The following is a 16,742-nucleotide window of genomic DNA, read 5'->3' on the forward strand; positions in this document are numbered from 1 at the left end:
CTGCATAATAGCGTACCAGCAGAAATTGATTACTCACTGACTATAATGGCTCAGTGTGGTTTCTGATTCTTTTTTTAACTGTTTCTCTGCAGCTGCAGGAGGTGGTCCTGTGCAGAGGGCATGGGCTTGTGCAGCAGATACTGGGAACTTTGCTCCTCCTGCTTGCTGGCTGGTAACTGTTTGCAAGAGAGGGTGAAGGTAAAGGCATACTTTCCAGAAACAGAAATAATCAGATGCTTACACCATGGTTCAGAGTTCAATTCCTATTCCACTGGTTGAAAGAGTCTACTTAAGGAAGATGAAAACCTGAGTGGTACTGCTCTTGACATCCAAACCACTTCTCTTTGATTTCATATGAAAATGGGACATAAGTTATGATTGCTTTGAGAATCCATACTTCGGATTTTTTACTTCTGTGAATCTAATTTCTCAATCTGACTATTCTGTTATACTTATAAATGGAAACAGGCTAAAAACACCTGCAAGCAAATGTTTTAATTGTTATATCAACAACATAAGCATGTATGGATGGCTTTTTAAATGCCATAAAGGACTGAATCTGGTAGCGTCTGCCTTTGTGAAAGTCAGATGCACTTGGACAAAACCTTCTACTAGTCTCAGAGCCTTTGTGGCAGTGATGCTGCTGGCACAGCAAAATTATACACCATCCTTCCATCCACAGCATGTGTAGGGTTAAAAAGGAACAGGTGCAGTGTAGAGCTCTTGTCAGCTAAGTGTAGGTGCAGCTGAATTTGTCACCTCTAATAGTCATCCCTAAGTCACCCTCTCTAAAACTCTCCCCCCTCTAATTTCCTCTTTATTGCTGCCTTGTTTTTGTTGGGCTTATGTGAGTTAGGAGTTATACAGGCGAAAAAGGGTGGGTTTCATCTGTAGGTTAAACTCGACCATGGGAACCAGGTTCATCAAAGTCATAAACTAAAGTGTTGGCTCAGGCTGAGTCACAATGTCTGAATCTTGGTGAAGTGCAGCCAAATCGTGCTGTTGATTAGCTACAAACAGTCCTTGATCTATTTTGATCCATCCTGATAGGCTTCATAAATACAGGCTGGGAAAACTGATGAGGGAAAAAAAGGTTCAGTTCCTAGTCAGCAGCAAGATGCACTGCACTGAGAGCTGGCTAACCTCTCTGCTTTGTGGACCTTCCAGATGAATTTGTAATAGTGAAGGAGGAATGGTTTTGGAAGTAGGTGTTGCCAGGTGAAACTGAAAACACATTTCTGTAAACACTGCTGGTTGCATTTGATTTTATTTCTCAGAGTTAAAACTGGTGGTTTTTCTTTAACAATCCCTCATGTCTGGTCACCCTTGCATCATTTTTCCATATTACCTGTTGCCATAGTATTCCAGAAATTGTGCCAATGTGATTTGAGTGAAATCGCACATTGCTCTGTGTTTACCTTTAAGTTGGACAATGAGAATATAATGGAAAACTTCACCAGATGTCTAAAACTAGTAGGGCTGAGAACTGAGTGAATATATTTGAGTGAATATATTCACATGCACAGCTTTGGATCTATCCTTTAGCTCCCTCATTTAATACTTTAGCCCCTTGCATGGTCAGTGGAAAGAGATGCCCCAGTTGACAGTATGCATGATCTTCATGCATGTTCATCTTTGCCTTCAACTATATAGGAAGCATGAAAATAAATATTAAATCATTCTGTGCTGCTGCCAAATGACTAAAGCTTCTCTTCAAGAAGTGACTATCAGAAGATTTATGTGTATGCGTGTGTTTTTCGTTTATCTTCCAGATATCATGTTGAACTGCAGCCCCAAATGCAAGCAGAATTATTGTCTTCCCTTGCCTGTGTGACCTGTATTAATACTACAAAATGAAGAGTTGTAGTAAAGTAGGCTTACAACTATTTACATGTTGAATAGTTCTGGTGGGAGCCAGTTCATGACTAATAAGGAAAAGCTTCAAAATGGGTACATCCTCTTTTAGAGAAGTTAATTGCTCTGTTTCATTGCACTTATTCAGCTCCCGACCTGAAGGATGGAAAAGCTCCTTCCTGAGTCACTGGGCCCTAGGATAGGTTCGTCCCTTTTCAGTTGGTTGTGTAGACAGCTTCCCCAAATCCTTTCATCCTTATTATGTAGTTCATAGTCTTGTAGCTGGAAGTGGAGGAAACCTCAGTGAGCTGTGCTGGGCTGCAGGGAAATGCTCCAATGTATCCCTCAGAGGCTGCTGGCTGAGAAAATGCCCTCTTAACTGCTCTGCATGCCCTGCTCTTGATTTCAAGGAGCTTGAGCTCAGTGCATGGATATCAACAAGCCTGGCCACAGGAAAAAGGGACTCTCCCTTAGACTAAAGGTGTTGAAATTGTCTTACCCAGGCTGCAGCCAGGACATTCGGTTCAGAAGTGTTCTCTACAAAGTTCAGTGGAAGGTGGCACTCTCTGTTTGGGGCTGGCCACTTTGGTTGGTGACTCCAGCCTCTGCCAAGGAGATGTGGGGAAGTGTTCAGCATAGGGAGCACCTCCCTAGATGTATCTGGAAGGAGACCTGGGGCCGTCTGAATCTCTGCTTGGTCAGCTGAAAAGGAAAGGGATGGCTGGAGCAGGGAAAATGAGAAATGGATCTACCTTTTGCTCCAGCACAGCAGACTCAGAGTCTGTCAGAAACCCTGGTGGAGACGAGTGCCCTTCCTCTTCTTTGGATCCCTAAAAAGACCACCACCAATTTTAATTTTTTTTTTTTTAGCTGAAAGCAGTTGAAGTAGCTTCATAAATCCCACAGACCTGGTGGAATGGCTGTGGAGTCTTGTCTAAGCAAAACAAGCAGGATAAATATTACTTCATCAGCAAATTACTAAGGATATGTTTTGAATCCATACATCATGAGCTAAGTACCAGATGGGCTGGCTGAGTACTGTAAAAGAAACAGCTTAGATAGATAAACATCTGATAGGATGATTCAAAAAGCCATCTGAAAATGCATTTTGTCTCCTTGCTCACAAATAACCTTCAGTCATTTTGTTTTGCAATGAAGTACTTTCAGCTCTGCTCAATTTCCTTAGTTTTTTTATTGTGTGGGGGTTTTTTTGTTGTTGGGTTTTTTTTGGTTTTTTTGGGTTTTTTTTTGGGGTGGGAGAACAATTGTGCCATTTCAAAGGCTGACCTTTGGTGTCTCCCAGTGACTTGTGCTAGTGCATGAATGGAAGCCTGCCTGTGCAAGAGAGAGCTTGAGGCTGGACTTGAGCTGGAGCCTGGGAGGAGGCAGGGCTGGCTGGCATTGGGATCTCTATGTCAGAGCCCTGACAGCTGTGAACTTGTGCAGATTTTTAGTGGACAGGGAAAGGGATCTGTGATGTGACACATGTGAGACCTGATGACAAGGGATGGAGCCCAGCAGAAAAAGCCACATTGGTTGCAGTAGGCATGAGGAAGAGAGCAAGCAGTGTCCAAACATGCAAAAATTATGAGTTTTGGCCTCTAGGGGCCCCATTGAAACAATCTGATTTACTTTGCTTATGTGTCCATCAGAGCAATTGGTAGCTAGAAGCATCTCTTGAGTTTTCTTCTCATTTATTTGTTCCATTATCTGTTTTCTTTTTTTCCCTTCCCCTTTAATAACAAGACCACAAGCAGCCGCTCATCTCTCAAGCCATCAGCTGTAAGCACCATGTTTCTGCTCAACAGGTGGTGAGCTATGGATTAAAAATATAAAAAATTGGCATCTTTTGCAGATCCCACTTGTCTTTTTGCAGGCCAGGTAACATGGTGTTTTATCAACCTTGGAGTATTTGCAATTCATCCTTATTTTGTGACCCTTTGCAAGGAAGAATATTTTGAACTTTTAAATGATAACTTTAGAAGGCTTTCTGTGAAAGGGAGAAGGGTACAGTTTAATTTTTGTCCAAAAGTTCCATGTGTTTCCTTGTGATATGTGATGAACTTTACAACTCTTCTCTTTTTTTCTCTGTGATCCACCCCTTCCTCTCCCCAGCATTGTTTAAAACAGGGAAATTTTTTTATAGCTGGATGAATATCTAGTTAATACGTTGCCTTGACCTCCAAAGTTTGGGCTCTACAAGGTATTTGGAGATGTCAGCTGAAAGGGTTCATAAATATTTTAACTGCATTACCTCACTCTTGCTGCCATAACATTAAAAATGTGCTTTCCCTAAATGTTTGCTACAGGAGTCTGATGGTCACGTCTGTGTCTTCTGGCAGCTCCCTCTTCTACCCCAGCACGAGCTGCAGGAGACAAGAGCTTGAAATATTAATGAGAGCTAATACAGCAAAATTGTGCTGAGAGAGAGAGGCACACTGTCCATACACATGTGTTTGATATATTTGCATGCAAGGTGAGATCCTAAGTTGCAGAGCAGGTATTAGCTGGTGTCCAGCAATGCAGCACATCCAGCACAGCTGGGCTGCCTCAGGCCCTGTGGAGATTTTCAGATTCCCTCTGAAAAAATGATGTGACCTCATGGAAGACTTTGACGGAGGTTTGGGTTGGAACCACAGCACTGAGAACTTTATGCTAGGAGGGGATCCTCATAGGTTCATTTGTGGCCCCCCCACACCAGGGAAATGATTGTGTGTGATCTTGCTGGTGAGGAGAGGCAGGAAGAGATGGTCACAATACGTCTGAGCTCTGTGTGTGATGTGTGCCCCTCTAGATAAGCAATCCTGGTTTGAGCTTATGATCTGGTGGGTCCAGAGCCTGGGATGAGACAGGATTAATATTTTCATTTGTGCATTTTGTTAAGCATATCAGTATTTTCTGCACATGGAAGAGGGATATTTTCCTTCGTACATGAATACTCCAGTTACTCTTAAGAAAGCCTGCAGTCTCCTGTTATCAGCCAGTGTCCAGCTAGTTTTCTTCATAGCAGATGTTTTTCATTAGATTTCTGTTTTAATAACAGAAATGGCAGTCAGTGGAACTGGCCTTGGGAAGTGCCAGTCAGGCCAGGAGAGGCAAGAAGAGGTGTTTGGTGGTCCCTTCCATGGCTTGCTACTTGTGCAGCACATTCCTTAGACAAATCTTGAAGCTAAGGTGTGAATGATTTCTCATACCATGAACTTTATCAACTTGAAACACAGGATTGAAGGATGAATCATTCTCACTGAATGATTCTGAATACTTATATCTTCTCCAGCTCTTTTTCTGCTGTCTTGTGTCCACCTTAACTTAATGTAACCTAAAAACATGCAGCCCTTCAGTACAGTGGGTCAGGGTTGTACTGCACTTGTAGGTCCTGCTCCCTTGGCTAGTGAACAGGAATTTGCCTTTCCTATTGCCTGCTCACAGGTTGCTTTCTCTTGTTTCCCCAAGCATTTAATACAGCATTGGATTTCCTCTGGTTTCCTTCCTCAAGCAGGAAGCAACAAAACCTGATCTAAATTAGCTCATATGCACTCAGAGTAGAAACCCTGTTTAAATATCACACAGTGCCAGGCAGAGCAGCCACGGTTTGTTTATTTATTAATTATTTATCTATTTGTATTAACTACCCAGGGATTAACCAGTTTACCAAATGAGGGAAAATTGTGAAAGCTTTAATTACACAAACAGTGCAAGCTGAACATTTTGCCTTGTCACACAGACAAGTGAGAATTCTGGGATGCCTGGTGGTTACAGCTGGGTGTGTTGTCAAAGCACTTGTCCTTGCTCTGACTTACAAACTCACACCACTGCTTGTGTAAGCACATGCAGGTTTCTAAATAGAGCCAAGAAAAACAGACTGCAGCTGAATTCTGCTTCTCCTTCTGTTTTAAGGACTGGACTATTGATGGGCAGAACAAGAGAGCTAATGCATTCATAGACTGGGAAAGCACACCAGCAGGTTACTTTGCATCTCTGACAGGATCTTAAAATCGTGACATAATTCAGATTGCATGGAACATCAGGAAGTTTCAGATCAAACCTACAGTCTGAAGCATGGCCACTTACAACAGGATGCTCGGGGCTTGACAAGCCATGTTTTGGAAACCCCCAGGGCTGATGATCTCAGGTTCTCTGGACACTTGCTCCAGTGTTTGATTGCCCTCACGGTAAAAATAGTTTTCCTTTTATTTAATCAGATCTATCATGCAGTTCTGCAGAGATTGGCTTTTCTGTATCTCACCATCAAGCAGCTGTAGACACCAATAAGCTTTTCCATGGGACTTCTCTGTTTTAAGGCTGAACAAGCCCAGCTCCTGCAGCCTCTCACCTGTTGTGCTCTCAGCTGCCTGCTCAGTCCACTATGTCAATATCTTTCTTGCACTGGAGCCCCCAAAGTTCCATGCAGTCCTCCAGATGTGGTCTTACAAATGCTGAACAGAGGGGGGCTAATGAATTTCCTTGACTTTTCAGCAGTGATCCTGTAAGTAAAGCCCAATATGCTGTTGGTTTCCTTTGCCTCAAGGGCACACTGTAATTCCCACCCCTGGTCTTGTCTCTTTTTATTCTAAAGCTGTTCCCAACCCATCTACCTAGTCTGAACTGTGTAAGGGTTAGTCTGCCTCAGAGGCAGGACTGCTGCATTTGCCAGAGTTCATGATGTACCTGGCAGATAATTTCTCCAGCATCCTGAGATCTGCCTTTCAAGGAAGTCCTGCTCCTGCTGTCGCAGCTGCCCAGCCCACGCCCCAGGAGAGCAGCTGGCACATCCGCGCTATCACAAACCTCCCCAGAGCCAGGTTCAGTGAAGTCCACACACTGCTGAAAGTGCCCTCTGCTGTGTCCTCCAGGATGTTAATAAAGATGTTAGATGGTACTGGTCCCAGTATTGACCACCTATAATGCCCCTGGAAAATGGCTGCCAGTTCAACTTTATCTGGGCAGCTGGGCTCAAAGGATGGTAAGGTACACTCCTCACCCATTGCAGGTAGCTACCCAGCCCAGATCAGTGATGTGACTATAGGCCGTTTTAAAAATAAATAAATTAAAAAAAAAAAAAAAAAAAAAAACAACAGAAGAATCCTTTTATTTTCAAAGTTTGATCAATCCATGAAGAAAGAGCAGCACATTTTTTTGCAAAGCCCAAATAACTGTACAGCTCATTCTGAAGACAGATTTTTCCCAACAAAAAGGAAGTGCCTGTTGAAGAGAAGGAACAAGGAAGGGAGCCAGGACCAACTGTGGCCAGCATGGTTCTGCTGGCTGGTACCTTTAGAAACATACTACATCCTTCACACTTCTCCTTCCAGTGTTTGTCTCCTTAAAATCACTGAACACCCAGGTGAGGATCCATCTAACTATAAAAGACATTTTAGCATCCCTGAGTGCTGTGTCAGGGCTGCCCTGTATATTTCAATTTTCATTCACAGGACATATGGAAGAAATGGAGTAAAACTTTCCAGGGGGAATGCTGCCTGAGCAGCCACCTTTTCACTTCAGAGGAAATCAGGTTGTCTTCCAGTGAGTTCCAGTCATCAAATTATTTTATTGTTACAATATCATGAAGCAATTCTTATTTTGTGCACATCAAGGTGCTCAAAGTGTTAGTTTTCACAGTATAGAATGGATGTGACAGCATTTGTCATGGAAGCACTCAGCAGAGTATGTTTCAACTTCATTTAGTTGTGCTGTTTTATGAAGTTCTGCAGTAAAATGTGCCAGCAAATTATGTTAGTTTCTTTCTGGTGATTAACTAATCATTCATATAATAAATAGCAGCTAACTACAAGAAAGAGATTTATTTGTCACAGATTAAGAAGAATGTCAAACTTTTCCCATTTCATGTAAAAAGGCAGAGGAAAAAATACTTCTAAAATGACTTTGCAACATGTGCTTTATTTTAAGTCATTACTGAATCAAAACTACAAGTATATCCTTTTAACATACCCTACCCATTCAATTATTTTTTCTCAGTTTTTTTTTAACATGGAAAGAAACCTACACTGCAATTGTAAATTTTCATGCTGCAATGTTCTCTAATGAGACATTTGTTTCACTAATAATAGTAATTTAAAGAAAGAAAAAAAAGGGCATTTCTCAAGCTCAAACGTATGTCTATATTTGGGAACTTAACAAAAAACCCGTCTCAGATGTAAAAATGTGATTTGGAATATGTAAACATTTTTGTATACCTGAAACACTGGAAGAAGAATATCAGCTAACAGAAAAACAACAGTTGCCTTAAATCATCGAAATGGGAAAAAGCATGTCATGGGGAGCAGAGAGAAGCACACACTACTCAGTCTTTAAAGGGTTATAAGAAATGAAGTTGCTCATTAGGTCATTGATTTCATTTTTTTTTCTCATCAAATGGAAAGCAGTAATGCTGAAGAGAATGGCCCAGCAGAACACTCCATAATTCACCATAATTATTCTAGCCATCAGTTAATCTTGACAAAATGTCAAGTTTCAGTTGTTTTTTTCTTTTTCCTGAGAAAAGTCATTGATTGATGTTTGGTGGAAATGTCTCCTGTGACTATACAAATAAAATAAGGCATTTCAAGAGATTGTTACTTGTTTTCTTTTTGCTGACAGAGGCTGGTCCACAGTGTCCTTTGTACATCAAAACCTCTGCTTCTCTACAAATGGGTATGGCTAGAATGTCTTCAGTTCCCAGTGTGGCCCTGGGTGCTGAGTGTCCTGAAGGCTCAGTGTCCCATTACTGTAGCTTGAAAGTCAGCGATGTACAACAGCATATTGCACAATCCAAACTGTGTGGCTCCAGAAAGGATTAAGAAGGTACACTGGAGTCATCTGTGGGTTTCACTCCTTTAGTTTCTCTCTAAGTTGTAATGGTTGTCTGGAAAATTAAATTAGCCAGACAAAGATGCAAACATTTGCTGATTAAATTACAAAGCAGTCCCCAGATTGTAGAGGAGTGGCACATTAAAAACAACAAATCATTCAGCCTTCTTCACTGTTGATCCTTAATTTGAAAGGCAGCATGGATTCCTAAGGCCGTAGCTTCCAGGATTCCTTCAGAGAAAAATCATTGCTACCCAACTATAAAAGGCTTAGCTCTTAAGAGAATATTGTGCTTTTTTTCTTTTTCCTTTAAAATTCAGATTTAACCAACTTGATTTGCAGTGTGATGCCAAAGAGATCAATTAGTTTTTTCCCTAGTCCACTTGATCATAGTCTCTGGTGAGCGATACAGGAATATTAGCTTGGCATACAAGTCTTCTTCTAGTTCCAGTTCTCCAGTCTCTCGTACTAGGAAAATGTCAGTACACAGCTTCAGGATTCGGTCTACATTGGGTAGCTCCTCAAACATGATGGAGTGAGAGATCCCACTGAAGAATTCACGGACGAACTTCCCTATCACCAGGACAACTGAGGCATATAGTCCCATAATGCTGAAAAGAAAGAAAGGAAGGGTTCAAATCATGCCTTGTAAAAGGGCAGCCAAGTGTGAGGAAGCTCATCTACATGGCTAGCTGTGGTCTGTCAGTGGACTGAATGTCAATTTCTAATTAGGGTCATGTTTCTGCTATGCCACAGGATTAAGGAAAATAAAATCTCTTAGAACACCTCACACATCTGGAATCATAAACAGCTGAGGCTGCTGATTTAAATCATTTGACCCCAGTTGCTGATGGCCACATGTCCATCATGTAGCTGCCTGCTACAGCTTGGAAGTCACAACTGGCAATCTGACAGCAGCTGGCTGCTAAAGGCAAATTATCTGTCAGTTTCATATCTTATATGTTTTATTAAGGTATATGTAACTGGTGACAAACTAACATTTACTTTGATAATCCTCCCTGATAATCTTTCTATGGGGATGTCTCCAAAATCCTACCAGAAAGGTGTATCTTGTGGGAATGCTTAGGCTCCTGCCTTCCTCTGTCCGTGGAGATGTATTTCATGTCTCCTTCACACCTAGGGTCCTGGCTACAAGATTGAGAATGTCGACAAAACCAGGCAGAGTTCAGGCAGAACTTGACTTGCAGCTAAACTAACATATTTTGAGTTTTCTCTTCAGTAGGAAATTGGTGTGAAGGGTGCTTATGTTTTTATTCCCACTGGAGAGCAGTTATCAGGGGTGATACTAACCTTGCAAATATTAATCCTTCTCTAGATAATATTAATAGACATGGATTTGAAAATCTCACAACACCCCTTTTCAAAATGTTGTAATGTTCAAACACTACAACAACAACAAAAAATAACCCCCCAAATCAGCAAATAAAACCACCTCTACTTCTATCTTATGTACTTTATTTAATTTGATGTAAAGATTCCCTCTTACCCATAACCAGCCAAGAATCCAAGGCTTGGTGGACTGACTTTATCACTGAATATGAAAAGTTCGAGACTCTCTTGAGGTGTTTTTTGTCTTTTCCCAAGCTGATTCAAAACCCACCATTCTTCAGATGCATTTTTGACAAGGGAAACTGTAATATTTTCCCACTTGCAGTCTATTGAAAAAAAGGAAATGTTAATATATATACAACAAGAATTGCAAAAATCAAACATTTTGAGACAGATACTTCAAACATCTGCATTATAAAATGACTAACAATGCAAAAGCAAAATTCTTCTAAGTCCATTTTACATTATTTCTGTATACAAAATTATAAAACCCAGATTTCTGTGTTCTTTCTTCTGAAAATCTTATCTGAATCTGCATTAAATATTTAAAATATTTCATATTACATGCTTTTTCACAACTGTCAAATAATTTTGGTATTTTCAGGCCAAAGTATCAATAGCACTCATCATGTCTGCATTTCAGACCTATGGAAACACATTGAACTTGAAAGGGTAGCAGTCAGCTTCTGTATCTCAAAGGAAATCTATCACCATAAACTATTTGTGTCTGATATAAAAGATATTATTCTCTTGTATCAAAAAAGGGTGCTATTCTGTTTTATGCATACTGGTCACACAGACAGGAGATGAACTCTGGTCCTCCTGAGTGTACATTAGTGGTGTATACATTAAAGCTCTTCCAAAGAAACTCAGATTTGGGACCTGACCAATGACAGTGAAGCACTCATTGCTACTCACAGAGCTGGGTTCAGCCTCAAGAATTGTTTTTCTTGATGAACCTTGACAAGAACATACTACACAGCACTACTACTATTTCATTCAAGCTCCAAATTTAGCCTCTGTTGAGAAAATTGCTCTTAGATAAAGACTTGTTTCTACTATTCCAACCCAGCAGGTTTTTCACACATATGTGTGTGTGTGGGTGCATGTATTCTGTATGTCTGTGAGTACCTGTATGGATTCTGAGATTCAGTGAGTTATTTAAAGTGGATTCTTTGCAGCCAATAAGGAAGAAATAGCTTAAAAACCAATAAAAATAATGCAGTGTCATTATTAAAGCTGAGGAGCTGCATTTGCAGATGTGCAAAACTGCTGACTGTTCACAGTAAGGTAGCAGGGAGATGTGGAGAAGTGAAAGTTGTAATCACTTACACATAAAACAAAGGAAAAGAGTTCTTAAAGCAGACTTGAAGGAGATGGACTTCACCCTTAGAGTCTTTTCTGTTAAATCCAAAGATAAAATATGTGGAGATGCACTTTCTGCCTTTTACTGTATAACCTTATCTCACCTCAAGCTTGCAGACACCAAGTAAAAACCATTTTACGTGCATTTAAAACTGAGGTACCTTGTAACAGCTGTGAATGTACAAGTGTGAGTGCTGCCTTGCACTTCTTTAAAACCATACTCTGTTTTCCATGGTGTGGAGACATACCTCTCAATAGCTGCTTTATGGGTTTTGCAAGAGAATCACTAGGAGCCTTGATGTAGTATGGATACACTTCCTCTAATGTTCTGGAAAAAAAATGAGAAATCAAATATTTCATATTTTTATACCTCTAAAATAATTTAGAAATACCTAACAGTGTTATACACAGTTCCCAGTAATTCTTGGCTTAAGTTATGACTTTATAGTTTTCAGATGTCACATCTGAAAATTAACTGGATTTTTCAGCTATGTTTGTTCAGAACTTCAGCAGAGAGTTCAGTTCCATCCATAATGTCACCATTCACATACCATCAATTCCACATAGCTGGGGCACCTGTGATTTCATGTAGACTTTATAATTTTTGTCACCTTTAAAAAAAGCTGCTTTTATAGTCAACAATAAAGTATATCATAAAGGCAGCACATCGCTAGTAGTAAACAAGATAGAAAAATATGTTGTGAGCACAACTATTACTTCAGAATTGAAAGGTGTTTTGATAATAACACCTGAAAAGAATGAAAATTTTTGCCAGAAATTTTTATTGGGAAATATTTTCACAGTTTTTAGAAGGATTTCAAACTTCTAAAGAAAGATATTTGTAAAAGTTCTCTCACTGGACTCAAATCAAATCATCTTGAATGGGAATAAATTACCAGTATCTAGAGGGAGATACATTTCACTAAAAGCAGAGACGCTGTTCTAACATTTTCCTCAAATGACTGAAAAATTCCAAGGAAGAGGAGCTCTCAGAGAAATCATGTGGCACTGGGCTACATCGCATACACCAGGCTGAGGAAGAACAAGGGTGGCCAATTGAAAATCCCTTCTGGTCACTCCAGCAGGTCCAAGAAAAGGTAAGAACTCAGCAGCTAAATTGTCCCAGCAGAGGTGGTGGCAGAAAGCTCCCTGTATCTGAGTATCTGAATGGCTAATAGCTATCACAACCATTTTTTGTTTACGACCAAGTAAAAACCTTAAATCTACAAAACTACTGCAAGATAGGCAAATTAGCTCTATTTTCTGTGTTACTGCTTGTCTTTTGCAAAGAGAGGACTATGAATTAATTACTTCTTTCCACAAATGAGAAAAATCCACTCTCTGTGGCTCTACATCACCTCGGGAAATATTGCTGTATCTTCACACAGCAGAAAAGAGGCATCAAGTATTTTTTAATTGCAATGATCACATGTGCAACAGCAATCTGGATGTATGAGTGTGTGTGGGTGCAGAAAAACAGCTGTGCACAGAAAAGGCAAATCTAATTTCTACCTACTAACAGATAAGAACTTCTCAGAGTTTTCACAATCCCAGTTGGTCTCAGCTTAAACTTTTCAACTCGTTTGGCCACAAATCAGATCAAGTGGCCTTCAGGGATGATGTGTTTGGCTTAGCAGTACTTAGAAACTACTGCTGTAAAGTAATCCCCAGTGAGAAGGCGGAAGAGGAAGAGCTGACTCTTTTCAGATCTAAAAGGAGTCACCACTGTGGTTTATGCCATAAGGCTGTATCTGTAGAATAATGTTTGATATTCATATGAAGAGCATGCCTTGCAAATTTCCATCACAGGAAAAGATCTGATGTCAGAAGCAACTGCAGATGTTACCCTTTGACCGCAGTGATTTAACACTTCCTTGCCAATCTAGTACTATTCAAGAGTAACAATGTGAGATACAGTCTGGATAGTTATTTAGAACAAAAAAAATCTTCAATGCAACATCCTCAGATCAAGTTGAACTGATGTAACTCAAAAGTGAGTTGAACAGTGAGTATACTGGACTTGTGCTTATCCAATAAATCAAAGAAAAGTTACTAATAGCTTCACCATGCTTGTTGATGATCCTGTGTTCAGGGTCCTCTCAGCCTACATTTATAATAGGAAACATGTTTTAACCTTTAATATTACTATTACTTGGCTTCAGTGCTGTTGGCATCTGTTATTAGAGGGGGATAGATGGGTAGACAAATGAAACATTTGCACAAGCTTGACCACCTTAGGAAATCAGGCTTCAAAGAGGAAAGTCTGCATATACGTAGAAAAAGAAAATAACTTACACCTTTTCCGGTTGATTTTCAGCCATCATTGTAGCAATATCTCTTCTGGTATGGTTTTTTAGTGGGAAGGTAAGTTTATCTGATGCTATTTCAGCTTTGGCACCAAGGGAGAGATTCCTGTTTTAAGTAAAAGAGAAAGCACATTGACAACCTACAATGAGAGCATAACCTAAGCTGGGTGAGGCAGCTGCTGGGGGCTGCAGAGTAACACCCGTGACAGATGATGTGCAAAGGCAGAAAGCCTGTATGCTGCCTCTGTGACACAACATGCCTACCTTGCTGCTGCCTGTGGCCTCCTGGACTAGATGAAAGGCAGCAGTCAAGCAGAAGATCACTGTGGTAAGTCTATAACATTTTCAGTCATTCGTGTTCACAGCGTATCCCACAAGACACAATTTGAGGGTGAAAAATGTCTCTGCACTAGCGTGTGAATGCTTGTGGCCATGAAAGCATATAGGCAAACTAAGTAACTATGAAAAATTAATGTAAGGCTCAGAAATGATGGAGTGATGTAATTCACTAGCTAATAGTTTGTGCTTCCAGGAAGATGTGTGGGGGGGAGGGAGGATGTCAAATGAAGTCCAATTAAGTGTGCAGATTCATTACAAGCCAATTTCTGACTGTGGAAGAACAGACCCAGCATGGGAGTTCAGAGCATCCACAGTGATTCAGCTGACCCACTTCTTACATAGTCTTACAACAATCCAGCTTCTACTTCCAAGAAAACATGTAAATATGGAGGGTGCAAAGGAAGCTGGATTCCGTGGAGTGATGACTTAACTCCAGTTTAATCCAGTAATCTACAGGAACCCCATCTGGCAAACAGTAGCCAGCAAATTACCTTGGTGATTGGGTGTGCTCTAGCCTGAGTGCAACAACTTTATACTCTAGGCTGTCTCTTTCAAGAACTTCATTGTAAAGTCGGTTCACTGAGGCCAAAGAAAGCTCATATGAGAAAAGGTCTCAACAAAATGGATATGTGCAATTGTTATGGTATTTGCGCATAAAAATAGTTTGTGTCACTTCCAGACTCCCTTAATAAGAAGATGAAGAACTTGTGTTTGTATTTCCTCATAGGTTTTCTGTCTGAACTAGGTCTAAGTGAATACACATTCCATAAATGGTAGCAAGGTTGCTGTTAATGGCAATTCACTGGAACATCCCCACCTAAAACTGGCTAAAAAATTCTTTTTTTTCTTCCTGTCAAGTCCCATTGAAAATTCCACCTGGACATTTCAAACAATCTATTTGGTAGTGGCTCCACTTTGTTTTTGGTTTTTTTTTTTTTGGTTTTTTTTTTTTTTTTTTTTTTTGGAACTGCAGGCAACAAGTGTTTTCATGGGCAACAAATCTGACTTCTCTCTGTCTCTTTCCCTCCTACTCTCAGATTTTTGCTCTACCACACAGTAGAATTTGCTAAAAAACTAAACAAAAAATGCAATGTGAAACTGTTCTACTGAGCTAATGCTTGGCAAATGATCCATCTACCTCATAATAACTTTGTTTAATTACCTCTGAATGGTCCATGAAATAACTAAAGTGAAATCAGCCTCAAAGTCTTGAAGTCCCTGTATCATTTTCTGTCTGCTGGGAGGGCTGATGGTCCATAAAGAGTTTGAATTTCCCTCCAGATCTGCTCGAGTTATATCTTCTCTTGCATAGCCCTCTAGAAACTGCAAGGCAGCCTGCAGGTGCAGAAGCAGAAAAGTTCAGTGCAGTGATATTCACAAGACACAGAATCACATTTCCCAGTCAAACAGATTTGTAAATGTTTGATTAATTGTAAATGCAGTGCTGTGCACTGATTGTTTTTCTCAAGTACCAAGTGGAGCTTGAGATAGGAAGGGGAATCAACAAAGTAATCAAAGTAATCAAAAAGGCAAGACAAAAATGGCCTCATTGTTTGATGGCCATGTTGGCTAAAGTGAGTCTGAAAGTTCATGAAACAAATTCTGTAGAGGCTGTTTAAATTTTAGTTAAAATTTTATTCTGTCTTTTGTTAAGTAGCTTTCTGCATAGAAAAGTGACTGCAAAGGATGAACCAACTAGAACCTTGTAACTTCCAAATGCATCTAGGTTACAGTATTTGTGATATTATACATGGGCTATGTGGTAGGATCTAATATCAAATTCTGATATCAAATTCTTCAATGAGGTAGTAGCAAGCACTTATTTTAAAGTTATAGCTGATCAAATGTTAGTTACATTAGCAATACAACAGCTCCTACTAATTACTAGTCCTTTTCCTCTAGAAACCTGTGGAAACTGGGCATGTTGTTCCATGAAACACTGAGACTATGCTTAAATGCTTTTTTTGGACATTTTAATGTCAAAACATTTCTAGGCTATGCACACTTTCTTTTGACATAACCACCATTCCTCACTGGAAGGTGAAAGATGTATGTTCTAGAAAGGAGTATGAAGCTTAAAAGTGTATTAGACATTGTTTTGTCCCCACAACATGTTTTCTTTGGCACTACACAAACAGCATCACATCTCCTGAAGGTTTGTGTCATTTAGAGGGGAGGGTTTCATTCAGAAAATAGGACAACTAGGGTTTCTGCCTTCCAGGATTTTGTGCAAGGATGTCTGCATTAATGGTAGCTTGTCTCACCATAACCCAGCACTGTCCTGACAAATGATATGTCTGAACTTTTTTTCATGCAAATCCTATTTATAGAAATGTCTTCCAATTGATGACAGCAGTGATGACCAATCATTACTACATAAACAAAACTCACAAAAGGCCTCCATGGAAACATGCACAGATTTTTAAGTAATGAGATATTCTATTTTTCACTTACAGTGTTACCCCTATAGCTTCTCAGAAATTCATTGAACTCATTCGGATCCAAACTTTTGAGCTGATTCTGCTGAGCACTCATGGTAAAAATAGGCTGGGAAACAAAAGAACACATGCTTATCACATTTACTTCACATTGGCTGCGACATACACAGTCCAACATCCTGTGCATCACAGTCCAAGATAATTATGGCACTCAGTTCAACAAGACAGTGTTATAATCTCCTTCCTCTGAGATGCAAGCTGCCTACAATTATCTTATATCTAC

General features: G+C 40.0%; 1 protein-coding gene across 1 annotated transcript in view; it reads right to left on the reverse strand.

Moving 5' to 3' along the window:
* Positions 1-7,688: 7,688 nt before the first annotated feature.
* Positions 7,689-16,742, reverse strand: part of PIEZO2 (piezo type mechanosensitive ion channel component 2) — a 283,328-nt gene continuing 274,274 nt past the window's right edge. Inside the window, exons 50-55 of the mRNA XM_077784376.1 lie at positions 16,476-16,568; positions 15,184-15,356; positions 13,672-13,788; positions 11,625-11,704; positions 10,169-10,337; positions 7,689-9,272 (exon numbers count right to left, since the gene is read on the reverse strand). Coding sequence (XP_077640502.1) covers positions 9,020-9,272; positions 10,169-10,337; positions 11,625-11,704; positions 13,672-13,788; positions 15,184-15,356; positions 16,476-16,568 — 885 coding nt within the window. The 3' untranslated portion in view covers positions 7,689-9,019. The remainder of the gene's footprint in view (positions 9,273-10,168; positions 10,338-11,624; positions 11,705-13,671; positions 13,789-15,183; positions 15,357-16,475; positions 16,569-16,742) is intronic.

This window comes from Lonchura striata, chromosome 1, assembly GCF_046129695.1.
Source record: "Lonchura striata isolate bLonStr1 chromosome 1, bLonStr1.mat, whole genome shotgun sequence".
Taxonomy (NCBI): Eukaryota; Metazoa; Chordata; class Aves; order Passeriformes; family Estrildidae; genus Lonchura; species Lonchura striata.